General features: G+C 49.1%; 11 protein-coding genes across 11 annotated transcripts; 7 read left to right on the top strand and 4 right to left on the bottom strand.

Moving 5' to 3' along the window:
* Positions 1-675: 675 nt before the first annotated feature.
* Positions 676-1,604, bottom strand: AO090103000416 (uncharacterized protein; the record flags this gene model as incomplete). Its single annotated transcript, XM_001826926.3, has 3 exons — positions 676-1,220; positions 1,315-1,527; positions 1,592-1,604. 3 exons carry the CDS (start codon positions 1,602-1,604, stop codon positions 676-678), a joined length of 771 nt encoding a protein of 256 aa, XP_001826978.1.
* A 635-nt stretch (positions 1,605-2,239) lies between these two features.
* AO090103000417 (putative heat shock trehalose synthase) lies at positions 2,240-4,565 on the top strand (the record flags this gene model as incomplete). Its single annotated transcript, XM_023233287.1, has 6 exons — positions 2,240-2,317; positions 2,394-2,803; positions 2,857-3,117; positions 3,167-3,652; positions 3,703-3,812; positions 3,901-4,565. The coding sequence occupies 6 exons, from the start codon at positions 2,240-2,242 to the stop codon at positions 4,563-4,565; spliced, it is 2,010 nt and encodes a 669-aa protein (XP_023093956.1).
* Positions 4,566-4,787: 222 nt separating this feature from the next.
* AO090103000418 (uncharacterized protein) lies at positions 4,788-5,324 on the bottom strand (the record flags this gene model as incomplete). Its single annotated transcript, XM_001826928.3, has 1 exon — positions 4,788-5,324. One exon carries the CDS (start codon positions 5,322-5,324, stop codon positions 4,788-4,790), a length of 537 nt encoding a protein of 178 aa, XP_001826980.3.
* A 326-nt stretch (positions 5,325-5,650) lies between these two features.
* AO090103000419 (fungal specific transcription factor domain-containing protein) lies at positions 5,651-6,313 on the bottom strand (the record flags this gene model as incomplete). The annotated part of the gene is made up of 1 exon (XM_023233286.1): positions 5,651-6,313. The coding sequence occupies one exon, from the start codon at positions 6,311-6,313 to the stop codon at positions 5,651-5,653; it is 663 nt and encodes a 220-aa protein (XP_023093957.1).
* A 994-nt stretch (positions 6,314-7,307) lies between these two features.
* On the top strand, positions 7,308-11,293 carry AO090103000420 (uncharacterized protein; the record flags this gene model as incomplete). Its single annotated transcript, XM_023233285.1, has 2 exons — positions 7,308-10,464; positions 10,494-11,293. The coding sequence occupies 2 exons, from the start codon at positions 7,308-7,310 to the stop codon at positions 11,291-11,293; spliced, it is 3,957 nt and encodes a 1,318-aa protein (XP_023093958.1).
* A 1,039-nt stretch (positions 11,294-12,332) lies between these two features.
* AO090103000421 (putative MFS transporter) lies at positions 12,333-15,214 on the top strand (the record flags this gene model as incomplete). The annotated part of the gene is made up of 4 exons (XM_023233284.1): positions 12,333-12,339; positions 13,579-13,839; positions 13,895-14,156; positions 14,218-15,214. The coding sequence occupies 4 exons, from the start codon at positions 12,333-12,335 to the stop codon at positions 15,212-15,214; spliced, it is 1,527 nt and encodes a 508-aa protein (XP_023093959.1).
* A 1,190-nt stretch (positions 15,215-16,404) lies between these two features.
* On the top strand, positions 16,405-17,886 carry AO090103000422 (uncharacterized protein; the record flags this gene model as incomplete). Its single annotated transcript, XM_001826932.3, has 1 exon — positions 16,405-17,886. The coding sequence occupies one exon, from the start codon at positions 16,405-16,407 to the stop codon at positions 17,884-17,886; it is 1,482 nt and encodes a 493-aa protein (XP_001826984.3).
* A 733-nt stretch (positions 17,887-18,619) lies between these two features.
* Positions 18,620-20,104, top strand: AO090103000423 (endo-1,4-beta-xylanase; the record flags this gene model as incomplete). The annotated part of the gene is made up of 9 exons (XM_023233282.1): positions 18,620-18,857; positions 18,905-18,945; positions 18,997-19,045; positions 19,109-19,230; positions 19,281-19,426; positions 19,472-19,560; positions 19,755-19,843; positions 19,893-19,958; positions 20,015-20,104. 9 exons carry the CDS (start codon positions 18,620-18,622, stop codon positions 20,102-20,104), a joined length of 930 nt encoding a protein of 309 aa, XP_023093960.1.
* Positions 20,105-20,521: 417 nt separating this feature from the next.
* AO090103000424 (uncharacterized protein) lies at positions 20,522-21,415 on the bottom strand (the record flags this gene model as incomplete). The annotated part of the gene is made up of 1 exon (XM_001826934.3): positions 20,522-21,415. One exon carries the CDS (start codon positions 21,413-21,415, stop codon positions 20,522-20,524), a length of 894 nt encoding a protein of 297 aa, XP_001826986.3.
* A 102-nt stretch (positions 21,416-21,517) lies between these two features.
* On the top strand, positions 21,518-21,949 carry AO090103000425 (uncharacterized protein; the record flags this gene model as incomplete). The annotated part of the gene is made up of 2 exons (XM_023233281.1): positions 21,518-21,843; positions 21,871-21,949. The coding sequence occupies 2 exons, from the start codon at positions 21,518-21,520 to the stop codon at positions 21,947-21,949; spliced, it is 405 nt and encodes a 134-aa protein (XP_023093961.1).
* A 1,270-nt stretch (positions 21,950-23,219) lies between these two features.
* On the top strand, positions 23,220-24,348 carry AO090103000426 (shikimate dehydrogenase family protein; the record flags this gene model as incomplete). Its single annotated transcript, XM_023233280.1, has 3 exons — positions 23,220-24,091; positions 24,182-24,241; positions 24,345-24,348. The coding sequence occupies 3 exons, from the start codon at positions 23,220-23,222 to the stop codon at positions 24,346-24,348; spliced, it is 936 nt and encodes a 311-aa protein (XP_023093962.1).
* Positions 24,349-24,426: the final 78 nt, after the last annotated feature.

Below are 24,426 nucleotides of genomic sequence, written 5' to 3'. Positions count from 1 at the left end.
GATCGGATGTATCCCAGTCCGCATGAAATTAACGCTTTTCCTTGGACGCAAGTGTGAATGAAGAGGACCCAGGGTATGCTGGGGAATGATAGCTCGATGTTATATCTGGCTTGTACACCACGGTCGCAGAATCTATGTGGAGGGATTCCAGCGCACATCGACAACCCACGAATATTTCTTTATTTTGATTGAACATGATCGAAGGTCATGGCAGACCCAGTATATATTCACCAATCTACTTGGGATGCGTGAATAGGGCATTGTGGCGTAATGCCCCGCCAGCCTTCTCTCAGTATCACCCAATCAATCAGGTTGGGGTTCAGCAAGTTCCTTCACTCAGCCATGGTGAGTCTCCCCCACCCGAGCTGAAAGAGCTGCCACATCATTTATGGCCCTGAGTCAGTGAATCACACTAGCGAACATTGGTTGGCTGTCAATTGCAGTGTCCTTTCTCAATTGGAGGCGCAGTTCCAGCCTTGCGGGTGAAAACCCACCTGTGGTTGACGTGGTCCTGTCGCAGGCAGCCATACTAGCATTACTATCAGGAAGCTGGCGCCTATGTACGTTGTATGTTCCAATGAACACCGTTCGATCTATCAATACACAGTTGATTAATATGTATACACAGCCATTCCAAACCCCAAATATACAACCCCACCCTCCTTATCCACCAACCTAAGAAGACGGCCCAGACCCAGCCCCGATAGCCCTTTTCTTCCACCGAATATCATAAGCAATATTTCCACCCCTCAACACCAACCCGGGAATCCAGCCCTGCTCCTCCATCCACACAAACGGCCACCACAGAAAAGCCCCCAGCACACAGAACACCGTCGCGAACGCATGTATCGCCAACACAATCCAGTGCCCGATATGCGGAAGGACAAACTTGATAAATTCAGATGTTTGATATAGATCCTCTTGTTTGGTGATATAGTAGAGTTTGCGGTGGCCGTTAGTGTGGGCGGTTAGGGGCGTTTTATGATCCGGGTTGCCGTTGGCCACGACATCGGCGTAGCTTGCTTCCTCTTCTTCCTTTGGTTCGTGTGCTTTTTCAGAGGCCGCAGTTGATGAGTCGGAAGAAGATAAGTATCCATGTGGATTAGTAGTCAGCGATAACACCGTCGTAAGCGTCACAGGCGCAACATGAAACGGAACAATCCAGATTGTGAAGATTTGCGACATGGTCACGTAGAGCTTTTGGTTGTCCGAATCATATGCTATATCCCATTAGCATCGATCATCAATTATGCATCTCCTCTTCTCTATAGGGAGATATATAACAGATCTATATGAGCAGGGTAAATAACTAACCAACAGAATGAATCTTCAACTCAATGCGCGGCGACATCACTTTATACCATTGGTAGATCTTCTTCACGACCCAGCGGCTGCCTCGGAAATGCTGGATCCGGCAGAATGGATGAACGAAGGAAGCATCTGGAGTGAAGTACTTGTCGATGGTTTGGGCTTGCTGCGCCGGGGGTGATTGCGTGAGGTGTTGGATTACCGTGGGGATTTCGGATACTGGGGTTTTGGATGTTAGGTTTTGAATTGTTAGACCGGGATTGGGGAAGGGGGTTGGAGGCACCTGGATCTTCCATATTGTATTTCTTGCTGTTTATTGAGAGATTTTGAGGGATTGATGGGAGGATGAGAGGAAATAAGAGTATTTTTTTATATCAAAAACCGGAACCAGATGATGATGTCATTACATGTGAAAGTCCATTGGCTGCGCTTTCCTGTTTGGGTGCTGTCACATGATTCCGATCTCCCATGAAGTCGTTATGGGGTCATTCGGCTGTTCTATGTTCGATTGATATAAATAGATTTCATGGATCTACAAAGCAGTAATCGTGACATATATAACCCAACAGAAATGCATGTGGCGTGATGCTAAGGTTCGGGGAATTGCAGTGTAAGAAAGGCCCCTGATTTGATCATCCCATTTTAACTCCATCTAGACTCGAACGATAAAGTCTGATTTTTATGTGGACACGGCCAAGATGTCAGGATGAGGGAAGCTGTCGATAGTCGTGGATTGGATCCGTAAATTTGCTGCACACCATCAGGTGCCCTGAACACACCATCTCTGAAACCACGGGGCTGCCGTTTACAACACGATATATCAGCACTTGTTTGAAATGTTCTCCTACAACATATTCCAAAATGTTGCAAGGGAGTCGCGCTGGGAGCCTTAATACGTAAGAGCTTCTTGAATCCAGTTGAGTTTACCAATATGTCCGAGCAGCAGCAACGGAGGAAACGGGAGAGAGATATCAATGAAGGGATATCCTGGTCTGGTCGGTCGTTGACTGTACGGAGAGATCCCCCTTATAATATTTCCCGATTATTTTCTGTAGGTATTTCTAACGGCTCCATAACACGCACAGACTATCTACGCCGGCATCTCTGTTTTGCACCGCGACTACGAAGATAGCAGAGCTGCCATCGCTTTTCGAAACTCGGCGTACTTATTTGACTATATCGTGTTTGATTTGCTCGCTGAGTCGTCCAACACACCTGTCCATACCATTTGCAACCGGATCGTATCCGAACTGCGGACCTACAGTGAGAAGCACAAGGAAAAGATCGTAGGTCTGGCCATGCCGCTGTCGCTGGCCGACAAGTACCCACCTCTCTGTCCTCAGCTCTGGCGGGAATTGGATATTCTGCCTCTAGTTCTGGAACATAAGGAACGCGCAAGGGCGGATGCCGACCAGGGTGAACTGGCGACATTCGCATCATGGAACACCAAGGAGTTGGATGAACAGGCGGACTCCATGGTCAGAAAGTGTTTGCGGTATGTATACGTGGTCGGCCTAAATCCATAGGCACACACCTGATCAGTTACAGATCCTTTGGCGCGGGCCATGTCCTGCAAGGGGAAATAGGTCTCGGGAGCTTGGTAGGGGTTGACCGGAATTTTCGGGTGCGGTTGGCCGATTTGCAAGACTACCAGGAGACGGTAAATGCTCGGACATGGTCTATGGCTCAATATTATGCAGAAGAACTCAAGCGACGAAATGTGAAAATTGCGTTCTTCAGCTTATCCTCCCATGGGAGGCCGGATATCCATACGAGGCACTCACTGGTGAGGTTCTTACACTACCTGGGGTCAATGTTCAATGGTGAGGAGGCCTCCCTGATTCTGCACACTTGATAGTGGCTTAAACATGTGGTCTAGGTATGTTCCAAAGCCACGTCCAGGGATCAATAGCATTATCCGGAAGATGCAAGATTCTCTAGAAGGACTGGGTGAAAGGGATGATTCCATCACTGTCGATGAGGAAATGTGTATTTTGCAGTGGGTCTATGAAAACGCCCGACGGTACTGGCTCTGTGAAGATGATCCTCTGCAGGCTCGTTCCAAGGGCGGTGCAGACATTGTGGTCATCGACGATGTGCCGCTTACACCCGCAGCATTATTATCGAAACAGACCGATCCGGGACGACCAGTCATTATTGAAAATCGACTTCAAGTGCAAAAGGGCGCGTTGCAGGATGCGAGTAACTTTTCGACACGTCCGTGGAACTTCCTGCGGGAACGTCTCAAGCATGTGGATCTTGTTGTATCTCAGGCCCCGAAAGAACTGCTACCGAATATCATGCCGCAGAAGAAGGTTGTGTATATTCCCGTGTCTGTAGATCAGTGAGTCTCTCACTTCTGGTAATATGTTACCACATGCTAATGTGCTGTAGACTGGATGGATTAAATAAGTGTATGAGCGACTTTGATCTCACGTTCTATGGTCGCGAGTTCAACACCTTGTGTCGATCCTTCGAAACACCGACTTTGAACTATCCAAATGGTAGGTCATGTTTCTTCACGACTTTTTCGCAATACTCATGGAACCCTATGAGCCCTATGCTCTTGACTGATATGTATATAACGCGCAGAGGAATACATCCTCCACCTGTCACAATTCCGAAACCTTGACGAAACAATCACAGTCCTCAACGCCTATCAAAAGTTCCGCAGCCACTGCATGGACGCAGGGATGAACACCCTCTTCCCTAAGCTCCTCATATATCATTACGGACCATCTCGCAGTTCCAGAAGCACCCTGATCTACGATGCTATCCTCTCCTACATCGAGACGGACATGCCGCGTCTCAAATCGTGCATCTACGTAATGCAAATCGGCCCGCCAGACCAACTCTGGAATACTCTTCTGACCAGAGCGAAAGTCGTCATTGAGCTATCCATGTGCGAAGGCATCCCCGCCATGCTTCTGGCCGCCGTGCAGAAGGGGAAACCCATAATCACTGCCAAGGAAATTGGTCAGTTCTCCTTTACCAAGGGTGTTAATAACATACTTTTCTGTGAGAAGGGTGATGCGGATGTCATTGCCAGACTTCTGAGGGATCTCTGGACTGATCCCCGGCTGAGTGAGTTGTTGCTGCCGGGGCCAAGGAGGTTGAGGGACGAGTATACGACGGTTGGGAATGCGGTTAATTGGTTGTTTTTGGCAGCGGAGATGTCGCGAGAAGGCAATGTTGTGGAACCGGATGGGAGAAGTATCTATGAGTTGGCTGGTCAGGGGGCTGGTTTGTGTGCTTGAATGCTGTTAGCGGACGTTTCTTTGCCAACTAATGCTTGTGATGAAGCTCTTCTAGTTAATAATTACGACTTAACATTTGTATGGAATGGATGCTATGTTAGCCATACGACAATGTCGAATACGATCCAGGTTAAATTGTTGATTATGAGGTTGCCCGATACACAGGAATTGTCATATCCTATTTTCCGCCAAATATCAAGGAGGATAGAGACATAATTATACCTAGAATAGAAAATGCTCCTCCATCTCCGTAGCCAAGCTTCTCCACGCATTGTCATCCATGAACATGCTGCTGGGCCAAGCAGACAGGTTCTCATCCAGAAATGTATCCATCAAAGGATGGGCAAGAGTATCTGCACAGTTCATACCGGAATCCGCTACTAAACTATGGCTTATCGAGTGCTGTACTGCTAATTCAGCAATGTCGGAAGGTCGACCATGGTTTCTGGTCCGACCCACTTGCTGAACTCGATCAGTTTGCTGGCTTCTACCTAGGTTAGGATTTGCGTGTTCCGACCCGGATCCAGTAGAAACACCAGCCTGTATCAAAGAAAGCCGCTTGCTGTAGTCTACTGCGGGAATATTTCCGTGGTCCCGCATGGTCCGAAGTATATTGATAGACGTTTGGAGAAGATCAGAAGTAGCCACATTCGGATTCAAAAGAGCGGAGATAACAAGGATTAAGCAAGATGAGAATATGTGCTGTGCCTCCCAGTAACCAAATGTGGCGATTGATCCCTCGATGAATAGGCCCTCCATGATTCGGCAGGATGTTATCGCGGCATTCACACAGCTATCTGCTAAGAGAGTGGTAATGGGTGAAAGGGTGTGGGATTCTGGAGATGGATCTTTTTCATCGCCCTGGCAGCGTCTTCGGAACAGATGCAGAAGAATGGGACGTGTCGTTTGCATGATGCACTCGTTATAGGCCATGTGGAGGCTGGCAACGGGTCGCGGCGTTCGACTTTCCCGAACACAGAGTTCTGGAGGGAGCGCGTCGTTCCATGCTCGCAGTTGCTTTAGGATACTGTGTACTCTTTGCACGAACATGCCGTTCGCTCGTCGTGGTAGGCAGTATATTTCCGTTACTGTCTGGTTAGCATGGACTTGTAAGTTAGTGAAGTGGCAGACGTACAGATATTTCCTGTGATACGAGCTAGCTTGACATTGGCACATATATGAGCGGGGTCTGCAAATTCCTGTTGCTCCTCTTCCGTGAGGCCGTTCATGGAAGGCAGCTCTACGTCTATGTCTTCGTCCCGTACTGTGATGGGTAGCCCGAGCTTGGAGGCTGACATTCGCTCGAAGTAGTATAGCATCCACCATGTGCGTCGTCGACTCTCAAGTTCGACTGCGGTGGCTGTGGCCGGAGCAGATCCTGATCTATGTAACCCAAGGCTCAATGCCAGCCTCATGGCAACGCCACTATAGGAATATGCGGATCGGATGCGTCCCAAGCTGTTTGAGTACCATGCCTGTCGTTGATCAATATGTCGTTGATTCAGTGACTGCGAAGCACTTACTATCAATATAAGGACCTCGACATGTAATAATGTCGCTTCTTCATATGTGTCGTGGAGCATGTGCAGGGCCTGGAGATAGTAGTTCGTCCCCGGGATTATCTGTGCGTCGTTCAACTTCCTGCGGTTGGTATAGAGTTCACCCAAGGCGAGAAGAGCAAGTAGCTTGCACAACCAAAGAACAGTTGGCCTTACTGTCGTCTGGTATACAGCCTCGATCTCTTGCATGAAGGAAATTTTGAGAAACAGATGATGATCGTTACCGATAAAGCGCCATGCAACGTTGACCAGCAGCTTGGCTTGGGTTCTGTCTGGCAGCGTGTATTCATTGTCATCTAGTACACGGTTTGCGGTTTTCGTTGGATGATAGTAACACAGCGTAGCATTGGAGGGAGTTGAGCTTCTGCTGATGCACTGAAGTAGTCGGTCACCAAATGCGATACATGATGCTTCTCCTGTGAAGCCTGGCTCTGTTTGTTTGTCGCAGGACCGCTTTGGTTGTGTCTCGAAAAGTGGGTTCACAATGCCATGTTCCTCTTGCGACAGAGGATCTGATTCATCTTGGGGGGTTGGCTCAACTCTCTGCTCTTTCAAAGATTCACTCTTCAGCAGGTTCTGCAACCGTTTGCTGTCGGCTTCCAGCCGCCTCAAGTAGCTGCACAGAAACTGTCAGTAGAAAGGCGAAGTCGCTTGAGGGGAAGAATGCGCTCTCACTTCTCCGATACAGTGACTTTCCTCTCTCTTGGCGGAAACACACATTCATCGCTTTTATTTGCTTGAGCACAAGCGCGACACGGATGCTCCCCCGAGCATTTGACCTTATGGGTATGATATCGGTAACATCTGCCGCTTTTTTTAGTGTCTTTTCATCGTCGGCATTGGGATCCGCTCGCGCAGCAAACAGTCTCCGTGTGCGTTTGTGTGTCTTCATAGTGGGCCACCTGCCATCCAGAATGTATTCTTATTGATATAAAGCATATCATTAACTGCGTGCGGGGAGGAAAGACGGAAATTCGGCCCGCATTTAATTTGCCGACTCTCCTCTCGGTTTGGATGGAAGTTGCCGGAGGTTATCGTCGTTTATCATCGTAACCCCGCATCTTGACGTGAGCATCAATCACAGCGATTGATAACACTATTTAAGCATGAAGTCGCCGACTGAACACTACTGCGGTCATTCTCCATCCAGAATTGTCTCTACATAGCCTGAACTACTGACACAATGATAAGGAATGGAATCCGCATTGCTATCGACAGAGGTGGCACATTCACAGATGCCTGGGCAGATATACCTGGTCGACCAGATCATGTCGTCTTCAAAGTTCTATCAGTCTCCCCAGACGAGTATGATGATGCCCCGACAGAATGTATCAGACGGATTTTAGAATTGGCAAGCGGCGAGGAGATACCTAAGGGTTCTCTGCTCGACCTGTCGTCAGTTGAATCTATTCGAATGGGTACGACAGTCGCCACAAATGCGCTTCTTGAGCGGAAGGGCGATCGTGTAGCCCTCATGGTAACCAAAGGCTTTCGCGATTCGCTCTTGATTGGTAATCAGGCTCGACCCAACATTTTTGATCTCTCGGTACAACGGCTCAAGCAGCTCTATGAGACCGTGATTGAGGTTGACGAGCGCATCACGATTGAAGGGTATAGCGAAGATCCCGAACCCAAACCCATCGACACCGCGTCTGATCCCAATCTCGTCGTCGGTCTGACAGGCGAGGTAGTGAGAATATTACGAACGCCAGACCTGGATGCCGTTCGCTCACAGCTAGACACGCTGCAATCGCAAGGCTACCAGAATCTAGCCATTGGACTCATGCATGCATATACCTATCCCGAGCACGAGCTTCAGATAGCGAAACTGGCCGAACAAATGGGCTTCAAAGTATCGGCGTCGTCAGTTCTTCAATCCATGGCCAAATTTGTCCCTCGAACCCAATCGGCTGTGGCTGATGCTTACCTCACTCCAATGACTGCCTCGTATCTTGAAGGCTTTCGGAAGGGATTCAGGGGCCAACTGGACGATGAAAATACAAACAAGGTACTACTAAGTCAGTCAGATGGTGGCCTGGCCACCTGGAACAGCTTTTCAGGTCTCCGAGGAGTACTAAGTGGTCCTGCCGGGGGTGTTGTAGGTTTGTCGCGAACATGCTACGATGCGGAGGAAGGCCGGCCAGTGTTGGGATTCGATATGGGCGGAACCAGTACTGATGTGGCCCGGTATTCAGGCGCTCTGGAGCATATCTTCGAAAATACCATTGCGGAGGTTACCATTCAGACACCCCAGCTGGATATCAACACTGTCGCAGCGGGAGGTGGATCAATCTTGACCTGGGAGACTGGGTTGCTAAAGGTTGGACCGAGGAGTGCTGGCGCAAATCCTGGTCCAGCTTGCTATGGAAAGGGTGGTCCGTTGACCGTGACGGACGCCAATCTGCTGCTAGGACGAATCATTCCGGAGTATTTTCCAAAATCTCTCGATCTGGACATTGTCAAACAAAAGTTTGCCCATTTGACGGACGTTGTTAACAGAGACAAAGGAGGTGGAGATGCCTTTACCTCAGAAACCCTGGCGCTAGGCTTCTTGGCCATCGCGAATGCAACGATGACAAGACCCATTCGAAAACTGAGTGAAGGCCGAGGGTATAGCGCCGCGAGCCACAACCTTGGATGTTTCGGAGGTGCTGGTGGGCAGCACGCTGTCTTTATTGCTCGAGATCTCGGCATTCAAAAAGCAATCATCCCACGCTACTCGAGTATCTTGTCTGCATACGGGATGGCTCTAGCTGATGTGGTGGTCGAGAACCAGGAGCCTGTGGCGTGGAAGTTTGAAGACGACACTCTGTCCGAGCTTCAGGCACGGCTAGATTTAATATCGAAGAAAGGTATAGAGGCGTTGAAATTACAGGGCTTTGATGAGGAATCTATCGTACATGAGTGCTTCCTGAACATGAAATACCAAGGCAGCGATACAACCTTGATGATTCGGAAACCTGACCAACTATCAGACTTTGGAGCGGCTTTCAATACTAGACATGCACAAGAGTTTGGATTCTCACAGTCTCGGGATATATTGATCGATGATATCCGCGTGCGGAGTATTGGAAGGCCTCGAGTCGTGGACACCTCGAGCCCGTTCAACGAACTGAACAAGTTGGATGATCGTTCTACAGTTCAGCCACCAGCACCTGCATTTACACGAAGAGTATTCTTTGATATACTCGGTTGGGCAGATACCAACGTTTACACACTCCCTGACTTGAAGCCCGGCACTCGGATCAATGGACCAGCCATGATCATTGACGAAACACAGACGATTGTGGTTGATCATGCAAGCAGAGCAACCATATTGCCCGAGCATGTGGTTTTGGAAGTGGGAAGTGTCAACCAGGAGCAGCTGTCTACCAATGCCGTGGACCCCGTCCAGCTGAGCGTGTTCAGTCATCGATTCATGACCGTGGCGGAGCAAATGGGCCACACGATGGAGAAAACCTCCATATCGGTTAATATTAAAGAGAGATTGGATTATTCATGTGCTATCTTCTCAGCTGATGGTGGACTCGTGGCTAATGCACCTCACATCCCCGGCCACCTTGGCTCCATGAGCACGGCAATCACAGCTCAGATTGAGCGACATCCACCGGGAGATCTGAAACCCGGCGATGTCATCATCAGCAACCACCCGGCTGCGGGTGGCACCCACCTACCCGATATTACGACCATTACACCCGTGTTTGACGACGATGAGAATCCATCAGCGATCTTGTTCTACGTGGCTAACCGCGGTCACCATGCCGACGTGGGTGGAATTGCCCCAGGCTCCATGCCTCCCAACTCGACCGAGCTCTGGCAAGAGGGTGCGGCCATCGAATCTTTCAGACTAGTCAATCAAGGTGTCTTTGACGAGGCTGGATTAATCCGGCATCTGTACGAGATCCCCGGCACATTCCCGGGCTGCAGTGGCACCCGCACGCTGAGCGACAATATTGCCGATTTGAAGGCGGCTGTAGCGTCAAACCAAAAGGGTATTCAGCTGATCCAAGCTCTCATTAAAGAGTTTACTTGGCCGGTCGTCGAGTTCTACATGAAGGCAATCCAGGAGAATGCCGCACAGGCCGTGCGTGACCTACTGAAAGGCTTCGCTCAGCGATATGAAGGAGGGGTGCTCGAAGCAGAGGAGAGGAACGACGACGGAATCCCATTCCATCTAAGAGTGACAATCGACAAGGAGACGGGCAAAACTATTTTCGATTTTACTGGCACCGGACCAGAACATTCGGGGAACCTAAACTCGCCGCAAGCTTGCTTACATTCTGCTATCATGGTAGGGGTCCACGGGTTAATAGATATACAATCACTGCTAACGAATGATAGTACTGTCTCCGATCGATGATTTCCGCAGATATACCTCTCAACCATGGATGTCTAGCTCCAATCCATGTAGTCTGCCCCAAGGGTACTATCCTCTCACCGTCCATCACAGCCGCGACAGTTGGATGCACCACCGAGACGTCATCCAAGATCGCCGACCTCGTCCTGAAAGCCTTCCAAGCAGCCGCCGCCTCCCAAGGCACCATGAACAATCTAACATTCGGCTACGGAGGCACAGACCCCATCACAGGAAAAGTCATCAAAGGCTTCGGGTACTACGAGACCATAGCCGGCGGGGCAGGAGCTGGACCCGACTGGGAAGGCACCAGCGGAGTACACACCCACATAACCAACACTCGCATTACCGATCCCGAGATTCTAGAAAAACGGTACCCAGTCATCCTACATGAATTCTCCATTCGCCGGGGAAGTGGAGGAGCGGGTCTCCATCGGGGAGGCGATGGATGTGTCCGTGATATGGAGTTCCGGATTCCCCTTCAGGTATCGATTCTCTCGGACCGACGCGTCACGGCTCCTTATGGAATGGCGGGTGGCAAGGAGGGGAAGCGGGGAGAGAATGTTTGGATTCGGAAGGATCCTGTCACTGGCTCTACGAGGAAGGTTGCCCTTGGGCCTAGGCAGACGGCTCACTTCCGAGCTGGGGATCGTATTGTGATTCTCACGCCTGGGGGAGGTGGCTGGGGGGAGGAGATTTCCCGGGATCAGAAGGAATCTGTGGGTTTACGACAGAAGATTGACAGTGCGGGTCAGAGTCTACTGAAGACACAGGGGAGCTTGTATGAGAGGAATGCGATTGCGGTGGGGAACTAATAGACATCTTTACGATACGCTACTCAGATTGATCGTGCTGTCTAGAATAGACTTAACATAGGACGCACAATTACCTGAAACATTCGTTTACTTATTTTGCCCATGTATGTACAACCACCTGCCGTATTAACTTTTTGAAATGCTTCGCAGCAACTTATTTCTTTACGGAGAATAGATCAGCACAATAGCTACTATATGAGTAGATAGGCAGTGCAAGCCAGTGGGGTCCCCACAGGCTCGGCTCTTCCGGCACAGACGAGGATCCATGACGATGACGGCCCGAGGCGCCACATTCAGGGGAACATATTTAATCTTCAGGGGGGCTGTTACTTAGTTTTGACGTTCAATGCTTGCTTTTATGCCAATGAATATTGTATTGTTCCGATCCACATAGTATTCTACTCTGAAAGCTTTTGTAGAGTATACACGTATTGTAGGACTTTTACAGAGCTATATTATCAGTACATAGTATAATATCTAACAAGGATCTTAGTTCTTCAGCCTTACCGGTTGCCGATTTCTAACAAGTCATTACGCCAAACTAAATATGGTAACTGAGATGTTCGGCCTATGAGCTTAGTTGGATCTGGTACTGTACACGAGTACATGGGGGCCATATCCGAGTAAAAGCCTCATTAGGGTCAGATACATTGCATCCCATAATTTGTGCACGTCGATCAGGTCGACGGCCAGAGAAGGTACCGAAGAAAGGTATAAAATGCAGCGTCCTGACCTGAGCATTCAAGGTAATCAGTACTCAGCTTCTCTAAGACCAGTTCTTCTCTATACAATTATAAACCGTCCATCATGCGTTTCACATCTGCAATCCTGTTACTCGCAACCGCCATTGGCGCCACCGCCGAAAGTGCCATCACCATCAAGGTGTGCAACGGTGCCAATCTGGAAGGGGACTGTGTTGATCTCAATGTCTATCTTCAACACCAATGCTGTTGGTGGCCCTCTAAATGAAGATTAACTGCCCTTGTCATAGCTGATGCATTATATGCAGACAATTTGAACGGCACTCCCGTCTCCAAGGATGTCCGGTCCGTTTCAATTCCTGACGGGTACCGCTGTCGTTTCTGGTCGTATGTGTTCTCTGCTTCTGGTGAATGGGGAGATCCTGGCTGATTTAGAATTTGTTTTTCATAGATCCACTGCGTGCAATGGCGGCGGTACGGGCGATATCCAGTACCCTGGTCAGGGCTCAACTAGTCCTCCCAGTGTGAACTCTGTTAAGTGTTATGCGGACTAGAGATTAGATATATATGATGTCGGCATTTTAACGTCACTTTTCAGTAAGGCAATTTGGATAGGAGGAGGGCTTGACGATTGAGTCTTATAGCCTTTTGTTGAGATGAGTGTGGTAGATGGATGATTAAGATGGCTGGATGGGGTGGTAGATCAGCAGCTACCAGATATATATCGATAGTTCTGAGTGCTGGTCTTTCCCCAACCAATGATTCTTTCTTATCTCGGAGGACCTACCATGGAACCTTTCCAACTTTCTTGATTCTCGAATCTAAGCTTACATGCAAGAACGGTACTAAGGCTTAGACTAATTCCCTTACGCGTTAGTAGTATATGAGAGATCTAATATACCCTGGGGGTATTTTCTGACATTAAACTTAATTATAATGGTTATATAACGGTTCATGTAATGTTCCGAACTAAGTACCCTATCGTAGCAGCGCCAAGAGTAAGCCCTTAAAATCCATTGGTCTACAGCTCTCCGCAGGTATACTGGCAAATAGAACGTATGATATCAAAGGAACGCTTACACCGCTATAAAAACTCAATTCTGAGTACAATGCCTTTATCATTTACCGTTGAGTGGCGGCAGAAGATAGACTTCTGAAGATATACTACTAGCGTGGAATTGTAGCCAATCATGATTGTCCCTTCTTTTCATTATTTGATCTCATTGATCATGAATTTCAAAGCAATCTCCGCGCCATGAACGGCCAATGGGGCTAGAGGCAATGATAAGGGACCCCCGGATTTCGGCAGTTGAAGCGTTTACCTCATCTCCTTAGTGGCAACACAAGATAAGCGATCTTGGCTCCCTGATTGGCCGGAGATAGTCCTCCGTCTATCTTATCGGGGAGTATCTCCGGAGTAGGAGCCTCGAAACCCTAATCTTCCCGAGCGGACGGTCTTGGGCTTCTCTCCCCTACTATAGGGGCGATAGTGGATTCCGCTAGATGACATGGCGTATCAACTAAGCTGTCGACCATGGAAGGTATATGAATGACTCGGGTGCGCCCCGGTTGGAACCATTCCAGAACTCCAAGGGAACGTTCCGACACGACGCATCATGGATAACACAAAGTCACCGGAAGATCCAGTTGTGAAGCCACCAGTGGATCTGGGGAAGGATGAACCAGAAACGCGGGTTGTTGCGGGCGACTCGATCGATGCCTGTGCAGAGCGTGCGCTCGTCCGGAAATTCGATTTCCGCATTCTTCCTGTCCTGGCCATCATGTATCTGTTCAATAGCTTGGACAAGTCCAATTTGGGAAATGCAAAGACAGCAGGGTTAGAGGGTATGACAGGTTGACACTGAGCTTGACCAACGCCATGCTGATAGCTTCTCTGCAGAGACTCTTAACCTCAAGGGCGACCAATACAACATCATCCTCAGCATTTTCTTCATCCCCTATGTCTTGACGGCGCCGTTCCTGGGCATCTTAGGCAAGATGTACGGGCCGAACCTGGTTCTGCCCTGCATGATGCTGACCTTTGGGCTGTGTACTGTTTTAGTGGTGGTTGTGTATAATTTTGGGGGCCTGATGGCGATTAGATGGTTTCTTGGCATGTCTGAGAGTGCCTTTTTCCCCCTCGTTATCTATTATTTGACAACGTGAGATATTGCTCAGCCGTTCCTCTTCAATCAACTGGATGGCTAACATGTATACGATCAGATTCTATCGTCGAGGTGAACTGGCCAGACGTCTGGCGATTTTCTATGCCGCACAGAGCATTGCCTCGGCCTTCTCGGGTCTTCTCGCCTTTGGTGTTTTCCAAATCCACTCCGGTCCACTGACCCCATGGCGGTACCTCTTCCTTATTGAAGGCCTGGCGACCGTTTTGTTCGCGCTTTTCGTATTCTGGTATCTGCCCCGCTCGGCATCTGAGGCGCGCTTCCTCTCCGAAGCCGAGAAGGCACTAGCATTCACGCGGATGCAGCTCGACAGTTCGGCCGTTGTCAATGAGAAACTCAACCTTCGCGACGCATTCCGTATCTTCAAACATCCGACCAGCTGGGCCATTGTGGGTATTCAGATCTGCCTCGGCGTCCCTCTGCAATCCGTCCAACTGTTCCTCCCTCAAATCATCTCCAAACTCGGATACGGCACCGTAAAGACGAATCTCTACACCGTGGCCCCCAACGTCTCAGGTGCCGTCGTGCTTCTTATCCTCGCCTTCTGCAGTGATTGGACGCGATGGCGATTCCCATTCATTGCCCTGGGCTTCTTATTCACTTTCCTGGGTATGATCATCTATGTGGCGATCGACCCCGAGAAGAATATCAACGTGGCCTACTTCGCCTCGTTCATGATGACCTGGGGTACCTCCGCACCATCCGTGTTGTTGGATGTCTGGTACAACAACAACATTGCCAGCGAAGGCAAACGAATCGTCTTGACGAGTATCGCAGTACCTCTTGCGAACTTGATGGGTGTGGTTAGTTCGAATATCTTCCGCAACCAGGATGCCCCGAAGTACCTGCCGGCGCTGATCACCACGGCGTCTTTCGGAGGAACGGGTATCATTCTCACACTTCTTCTTGGCTTCTGGATGATGTTGGATAATAAGCGACGGGATCGTGCACAAGGGATCAAATTACGGGCTATGGATGTCCCGACCGAGAGGTTGGCAGAGGGTCCCAGTAGTCCCGATTTTCGGTGGTTTTTATAAAATCCTCACGTCACGATAGATCTTATGAGTTAATGACCTGTACACACCTTTAATAATTACTATGTTCGTTTCATCGCATTCGTTTTCTGCCACTTTCACGTTCACTTTCGCTTTGATGCTTTGATTGGTAATGTTTAGCGAAAAGTGTGGACTGTACAGACAGTTCAGTTTAGTCTCCGGTGGGATCGAATCTAGACCAGCCCTATTTTCAAGTGGCTTCTTCCCACACGGCCGTATACTATCTCCGACTTTGGGTCCATAATCTCCCGGGGGCTTGCCAGGAATACGATCTCCATCCGCCTGACGGTGACATTCCGGTCGGATATGTCCGATGAATGCGTTCGTATTATTTTGTATCTCGAGGTTGAAGATCAGCGGGTTAGGTTTATATTTCTGAGACGGAATGACCGAGGAAGGAATGTGGTGGGGAAGACGAAAGATGATGAATTCGGTTGATGGAGTGAAAGCAAATCGAAAAGGATGAGCAAAAGGATATTGTTGGCCTAACGGCACGGGATTGGTGCCTGAGGTCGGGCAAGTCCGGCGTTCAGCCCTATAAGCAAACGTGACCCTTGGGTCTTACCAAAGGTACCAAAGGGCCCCTCCGCATGGTCGACATTGCGTGCGGACGGACTCTCCAGCAGTCGAAGAGTCATAATGACACGGCGGCGGTGCATCCTCGATGAGCGATTGCAGATAAAAGCAGAATACAGATCGATGGCTGATCGTGCCTGTGCCGACTATTTCAGATACATTCCAGTATCTCGAGAATGCCACCGAGTCTTGGCCCAAACTCAGAGTGCATTAGGGTGTGACTAGTGCTGACGCCGGACTCAGCCCCGCTTGGCTCATTCGTTCAACCTGTCTTCAGTTCAGCCTCGGCTGGCGACCCTTTCCTTTTCCTTTCTTCCCTCCCACTCTATATCCTGCTATAAACCATGTGTGCCTGCCACAATCTCGAGAAGAGGAGATTCATGGAGAAGACTCGACAACGGAACTTTGCTAACAAGAGGTCGCGGACTGGATGCCGGACCTGTCGGTGAGTCCTATGAGTAAATGCCCCGCGCGACTGTTGGCCGGTATAACACTAACCGTCGATCGCACGCAGGGCCCGCCATGTTAAATGTGATGAAGCCCCAGGGGCGTGTGGAAACTGCACGTCGAGCGGTCGCTCCTGTGATGGCTACGATATGCAACGATTGCCGCCGCCGGCGAGATCCAACAGGAAGAAGACTCCCTGGACCCGACTGCTCCCCGAAGTAGGCGGTGGCATTCGCTGGATCACGAATACGGATGAGCGCCGCTGTTTTTCCTACTTTCAGTACTACACCATTCCCACCCTGTCGGGGTTTTTCAATTCGACCCTGTGGGAAAAGCTCGTCCTGCAAATGAGCTATGCCGAGCCCGCCGTGTACCATGCGGCTGTGGCGCTCAGCGCCATCCATCAGGATGTCGAGATGCACGGCATGCCCTTGCCCGGACAGGAGCTTGAGCTCTACAATACCTGGCATCGATTCACCCTGGAACAGGCCGGGCGGTCGTTTGCCATTCTCAATGAACGTCACTTTTCACAAGACCCGCGCCTACGTGAGGTCATGCTGCTGTGCTGTCTCTTGTTCGTGCTGATGGAGCTTTTACGAGGAAAATATGACGACGCCTTCCAGCACCTCGAAGGTGGTCTACGCATATTGAATGAGCTCAAGGCTCAACGGCAACTGGTCACCTGGGTTCCGCATGAGTCACCAGTGGAAGAAGCTCTCGTCGCTGTATTCGCACAGTTGGATATTCAAGCCGCGAGCTTCAAGGTCGGCGGACCAATCCTCCGTATTGAAAACGAGCTTGAAGCTTCTGTCACGGAGGATTGCCTATTATTTTCCAATGTTCGTGAAGCGCGCCGTGCCATAGAGCCCTTATTGAGTCGTGCCTTCGGCTTCCTCTTGGACTGCTGGTCCAAGTCAGACAAAGAAATCATATGCCATTATAAATGGCTTCAACAGGAACAACAAAAGCTAATATCCGAGTTGAATCGCTTCTCAGCGCAATTCGACAACTTCTATAACTATTCTTATACGCGAGTCAGTCGAAAGGACCAACGAGGAGCAGATATGATCAACATCCTCCGACATACCACATCCCTAGCAATCCGAACGTCTCTCATCCGAGACGAAGTCTTACTCAGTCAGTACCAGCCCGAGTACAAAGTCAACCTTGCGCTTATCGAAGGGGTCATGTACAAGTTCCGAGAACGTCCCAATTACACCTTGGACATGGGTGTCGTACCTCCGTTATATATTATCTCGATCGGGTGTCCCGACTACACCCTGCGCTGGCGAGCGATCGAGTTACTTCGGTCTTGGCCGCATCGTGAGGGCGTCTTTGATTCAAACTGGGCGGCTTTCATCGCAGAAGAACATATTAAGGTACAGTTGCAGTTGCAAGGATTTCATGGGATTGATGGGTTATCGAGTTATGTGGGAGATAGTGGTAGTCCGACGAGCTCTGTGGAGTCTAAGGAGGATTCAGGAACAGACGAGAAATTGGAGAAGGGAAGATGGTCGACTTTGGGACAGGAGGAATATACCATCGAACAGGGTCTGGAAAAAACGAAGTGCATGGAGGATTGGCCTTGTGTGCAGTCTCTCATGGCTGCGAGAAGGAGATGCATGTTGTGATTTTCTGGATTTCCGTAAATAATTATATATACCATGGCGATGGCAGTTATAGCAGATATCTTGACGGAAAGGAAAACAAGGACATATCACTGCTCTCAAGTCTAATACTCTAATCACGACGTCGAGAAGAGTGTAGCCTTTCACTATTCATGGCATAATATTAAGGATACTCTGAGTATTTATCCACCCTGTTTCGAAAACTGCCGAGACGGAAGGGTGGCTTCCAATGCCGTCTCAGCTAGAGTGTCAAGTTTCGGGACAATCCAGCCAACCTTCAGCTCAGCAATGCATGCCTTTTTCCCTTTTACCCATTTACCCAGGAATAATGGCATCCTCAGGGTTTCAGCATCTGCTGCAGAAAGTGCCCTGCATGCGCGGGTAGATGAAGAGGCCCGATCTGCCGAAATGCTACAAGTTTGCGGGGACACTGCAGATCGCCGGATTCTCCACCAACGGGAGGAAATAAAGTACCCGTCTAGCTAGACTAACGTCGGCTTTGGGGTCAGTCCAAGTGGATCCTAATTCAGGTCCGCTTCGTATTTGGAAAAGAATTAGTATCCCGGGGTATTAGGCTAAACGTGGCTATCATGGTGAAACAGGCTGAAGAACAGTTCCTGGCAGGTCAAATGAGAATGTAAATAGGGCCATCGTTGGGTTCGAGGTGGTGTTTGTCGATCACGACTGAGTTTATCTATTGCCTCGTTATCACGTCTACTATTCCTTTTTGTTCAAAATGGTACACCTTAAGGCACTTGCCAGTGGCACTCTCTTCGCCTCCCTCGCTTCGTCTGCGGTTATCAGTCGACAGGCAGCCGCCAGCATCAATGATGCCTTTGTCGCCCATGGAAAGAAGTACTTCGGTACCTGTTCCGACCAGGCTCTGCTGCAAAACAGTCAGAATGAGGCCATTGTCCGGGCGGACTTTGGCCAGCTGACTCCCGAGAATAGCATGAAGTGGGATGCTCTTGAGCGTTTGTCTCCTGGTCTCTTGTTGTTGGGTGTTTGCTGATGGACGCAGCGAGTCAGGGTAGCTTTAGCTTCGCTGGAGCTGATTTCTTGGTAGGTGTCTAACTTTTAGGGATGAATGTCGATGCTGATTAGTTATCTTAGGCTGATTATGCTAAAACTAATAATAAACTTGTGAGGGGTCATACTTTGGGTTTGTTGTCTCTCATCCAGGTTAATTTGCCTTGGTAATGGATGCAGGTTAATGAGGGTATAGTGTGGCACTCGCAACTCCCATCCTGGGTGCAGGGTATCACCGACAAGGATACTTTGACTGAGGTGATCAAGAATCACATCACTACTATCATGCAGAGATACAAGGGCCAGATCTATGCTTGGGTACGTTGACATTGTGCATACTCCTATATCATGGCATTAACCAGATACAGGACGTTGTCAACGAGATCTTCGATGAGGACGGCACTCTTCGTGACAGTGTCTTTTCCCAGGTTCTAGGAGAGGACTTTGTCCGCATTGCCTTTGAGACCGCTCGTGAAGCGGATCCCGACGCTAAGCTATACATTAACGATTACAAGTAAGTGATCATCCGGATGAATATACCTGTGGCTAACCTTGTTAGCTTGGATTCGGCGGACTACGCCAAGACCCAGGGAATGGTTAGCTATGTGAAGAAGTGGTTGGACGCCGGTGTTCCCATTGACGGCATTGGTAAGTTGTCCGCAGTCTCTGGTTAAAATTTCTTCTAACTAGGTGCAGGCTCCCAGTCTCATTACAGGTAGGCTCTCCGATATCACGACATTAACAATACTGACTGTCTAGTGCGAACGGCTTCCCCGTCTCCGGCGCCAAAGGATAAGTCTCTCACTTGCCACCCCGAGACAAAAAGCTAACATCATACACAGCTCTGACCGCGCTCGCCTCTACCGGCGTTTCTGAAGTCGCTGTGACCGAACTTGATATCGAAGGAGCTAGCTCCGAGTCTTATCTCGAGGTTAGTGTACTAGCTACATTATCTTTGAGAAATCTATTAACCTATACAGGTGGTCAACGCCTGTCTCGACGTCAGCTCCTGCGTCGGTATCACTGTCTGGGGTGTATCCGACAAGGTAGGTTTCTTACAAAGTCTACCAAACCGAAGGAAAGCAGACTAACTGTTATAAAGGACTCGTGGCGCTCCAGCACCTCCCCGTTGCTATTTGATAGCAATTACCAGGCCAAGGATGCGTATAATGCTATCATCGATGCTCTGTAAATTCAGATATCCGTCATGGTGGTATGTCACACTGCTTGATGTGAGTGGATGATTCTGGGATAGTGTATAGCTTTGGTTCAAATATGTGGCACGGTAGTCTTTGCTGCCGTGAGGCATTGGGATTCGAGACTTATTGTCTGAATAGCTTTGTACATATGATCAATTGAACTACAATTTCAGAAATACTATGAACAACCGACTTCACAGGCTTTCAACCAAAGGTAGGTCGTACGAACAAGCAACCAGCTTTCATGGCTATAGATCATCAACTGAACGGGACAATGGCGTGCAGACCACTTCTCCTCGAGGGAGGGATACAAGCAGAATATTCACACTGTAATTGAATTACCAAAGTTCAATACTGCAACCGTTCTTATATTCACATCGCTCGAGACTACAGGTCACCAAGGACGTGAATCAAAACTGGACACTCAAGTCGAGAACAACATGGTTCGGTGTAGTGATACTCTTCAGCGTGACATACTTCTGGTTGGGCCACTGCACGACCAGCGGAGCAGTCTCCACGACAGTTCCACCGAGGTCCTGATTCTTGTTCTCCACGACCGCATACATAACGCCGAAAATGAGCAGCGTGATCCAGGACACGGCCGCGACTAGCCACTCCCAAGGCTCTGCTTTCGTCGATTTGCCTTTATCCTCCTTGGTCTGCTTGAGAGTGATCTTCTGCTTTTCATCGATCTGGAACTTCTGCCAGCTTTTGTCCCATGTCTCCACACGGAAGCCGGCGAATGTGACATCAGCCTTCACATCTAAATAAAAGCAGAGTGCTTTTTCTGTGGTATCAACGGAGGCCGTCAACGATGAAATCCAAGGGTCGTGATCTTTCTGGAGGTTGATATCCTGGGTGTTATACACTTGGTATAGGTACGGCTCTGAAAGAGATTTGACGGCGATCTGACTAGCCACTTTGTCTTTCTGTTTGGCTTGCTTCTTGACATTTTCGATCATGGCAGGCATGACAAAGTTTTGTAAAAATACTTGGTTCGAAATGAGCACCATAAACTCCTGACCCGAGGCTAAGAGTGGTTTGTTGAAGTATATCTCGCCTTTAGAGGGAGACGCTGTCTGCATCAACATGAGCAGGTTGCTACGGCCAGGCTTTTCGGGGTCTTTAACGAAGGAGAAGTCGGCGAGACGAGGGATCAAGGCGTTGTACTTTTCGGCATCCTGATTCGACAACGCAAAGGATGCGACCTTGTATTCCCTGCCACCTTTCAGGTGCTGTTTTATGGTCTCCTTCAGGACAGTGACCAAGAAAGCGAGGTCCCCCGCAGGGATGTCGAGCTTCATATCAACGATATCAGAAAGTCAATGATGAGATCATAATTGGTTTGCTTTGGGTCCTTGTGTGGTTCCAATTTGTTCTCGATCTGAGTGAGTTGTGTCGTCACAATGAGCTTTTCGCCTTTGGGGATGGTCACTTTCGTGGTGTTCAGGGTAACGCTGCACTCCATGCATGGGGAGCAGGACGTCAACCTGACGACCCGAGCCGTCCTTAACCTGCAACTCCGGCTGATGGATAGTGATGTCGACATGAGCGACATTTGTATTTCCCAAAAGCTTGAACGGGACATCTGCCTGGACACACACTGGTGGTATCTTGGCAAGCTGCGTATTGAGCGCGTTCTGGGAAGCAGCGGCGATCAAATCCCAGCCATTGCTAGTAGTTTCGTTTTGAGACATTGCGGGGTGGGCTGTCAACACATCACGCCACATCCGTGAGTGCAACCCTGTCTTATAAAAAGCACCAATGGGTCGAACTTCGCCCCTTTCTTCTCCATTACATATCCCTCACTTCTCCACAACTTCTGCCCCCTGTCGTGAGAAAGGTCCGAAGATGTCCACCACTCGTTACAAGGACCCAATCCCTGATGGTGTCTGCGTCTTCACCACCCTCGACGAAGCCGCGCAAATCCAAAAGGCGAACCCGCATGCCATTTTCTATCCCGAGAATAACGGTCACTACGCCAAGGATCCTGATGGGACTGTCGTCGCCGTGGCATCGGATGAAATGTGCGAGGAGATCGATCGCAGAAACGCCGAGTTGGAAGCGAAGATTGCCGCGGGCGAGAAGTTGACGGATGAATATGCAGTTTGAGCGGGCATGGATTTTGGTAACCCTTGTGATAGGGATTATGCCCCTGCTTATGGGGCCGTGGGATATAACCAGACGTGTTGTAATGAGGTGAAAATTGTATCCGAAGCAATTAAGTTGACCGTATGGTTATTCGTGTCGCATATGTCTCTTTGGACAGAAGTCAATATATCACTCATACTTCTTGAGTATCAGGAAGAAAGTAAGAGAAAAACCAAATCTTGCCCTAGCTATGCAGCCACCACTCACTTTAACATCCCTCTCCCGGAGGGTGCTACCGTTCTGGACACTGAAAACGACCTCCGAGAATTCACTGCCTCCCACCCAAATGTCGATCTCGAGATAGCGAAGGAGGCTATACTATTAACGAGCCTAATAGTCGGATATTGGCTTACGTCAAGGATGATATAAGTAGAGAAATGGATAAACGAATGGAGTCCTTGGAGCTTTTCAAAAATCTATTACCCAAGAAAGGCATGTTGGGAAATGATGTATCTAAGGTCTTGAAAACAGCCCGCCCATGCTCCAATCCGATCTGTGCTTACCCTAGTGTTCCAGGCAAGTACCAGCATTACACTAAGTGCTGTGTCTGCTCCCATGGCCATCTCTGTGTCTAGTCGGTGAGTCGGTGATAAAAAGAGCAGGCTTCGGCCGGAATATTTTTTTATCGTTATTTATGGCCCCCATAGGGGACTTCAAGCTCAAATCTACATCTAGGTTAACTTTGTGAATAAGCACCTGCCATCCCACCTTAACTGGAAGAATATACTTCCGTCCTTAGTATTCCAGCACCTGTTTAGCCCCGTCAATGGGATTCGGCTAAGTAATTGGAGACCCCGGATACCGTTCCCGAACGCTAGGGTATGGATATAGCCGAAAGTATACGGGCAAGTAAATCGACAACCAATTTATCCGATAGATAAATGAGCCAATGTATAGACAACATTAGACACCTCCTCATTACTTCTACAGTCCAATATCAAATACAGACAAACTAAAATGACACTCCCAACACCACAACACTACCACATCTTCGGCCAGGGCATATCCCAAAGTCTCTCCCCTACAATCCACAATGCCGCCTTCGCGCACTACGGCCTCCCACACCGATACGACATACAAGAATGCAACAGTCTCCAAGACGTCAAGTCCCTAATCGATGACCCGACCTTTGGCGGTTCTAGCGTGACGATGCCCCATAAACTCAGCGCCGGGGTGTTCTGTGCTCATGTGTCTGATTCCGCTACTCGGCTGGGAGCGATTAATACTCTTATTGCTCGGTCGATTGAGTCTGGAGATGGAACTTTGACACGGGAGATCCATGGTGATAACACGGATTGGTCGGGTCTTTATTCCCTGATCAAGGAGTATGCCTCTGGGGAACGAAAACAAGTTGGCCTTGTGATAGGAGCTGGAGGCGCAGCTAGAGCAGGTGTTTATGCGATGGCTCAGGCTGGGATTGAGCGGATTTATGTTGGTAATCGGACGTTGGCGAAGGCGGAGCAAATTGCGCGGGATTTTGAGGATTTGTGCCGCGTTATACCGGTTCAGTTTCCATCGGCGCTGCCAGAGGCTCCGGATGTGATTATTGGGACTGTTCCCGGGGAGGCTATGCCGCAGGAGGCATTCAAGGGTTTGTTTAGGAATGAGAAGGGTCTGTGTATTGAGATGGCGTATAAGCCACGACTGACGAATTTGTTGGCCGTGGCGAGGGAAAACCCCGGATGGACTACGGCAGATGGGGTGGAGGTACTTCTTCGACAGGGCTTTGAGCAGTTTCGGTTGTGGACAGGGTTGGATGCACCGGAGGCAGTTATGAGGAAGGCTATTGAGGCTGCTACGGAAGGCAAGGTTGGAGGGACATCGTCATTGTAATATAAAACGCAAGCCTACAGTAAATAGAACATCACTAGATATGCGTTGATTTAACTTTCATACGATGTACAACGATGTCGACGTAGACCGAGTAATATGGGATGTCTTTCTACTGGGTATCCTATCAATCATCTAACATGCGAAGTGTAGGATGTAGCCGTTGTATAGAATGCATGCCAGATCATATACGCGATCTATATCTTAACTGAACTTTCTTGCAAGACAATAAATATACTGAATGAGTTATAGGTAAAGTTGACCGAGTAGATACTAGTGACTAAATGATATGGATAATTATTCAAGTCTAAAGCCCTCGAATCACTAACATGTC

This window comes from Aspergillus oryzae, chromosome 8 (assembly GCF_000184455.2).
Source record: "Aspergillus oryzae RIB40 DNA, chromosome 8".
In the NCBI taxonomy this organism is placed as follows: Eukaryota; Fungi; Ascomycota; class Eurotiomycetes; order Eurotiales; family Aspergillaceae; genus Aspergillus; species Aspergillus oryzae.
Note: the sequence above shows the minus strand (reverse complement) of the source record. Positions and strands in the feature narration are given on the sequence as shown.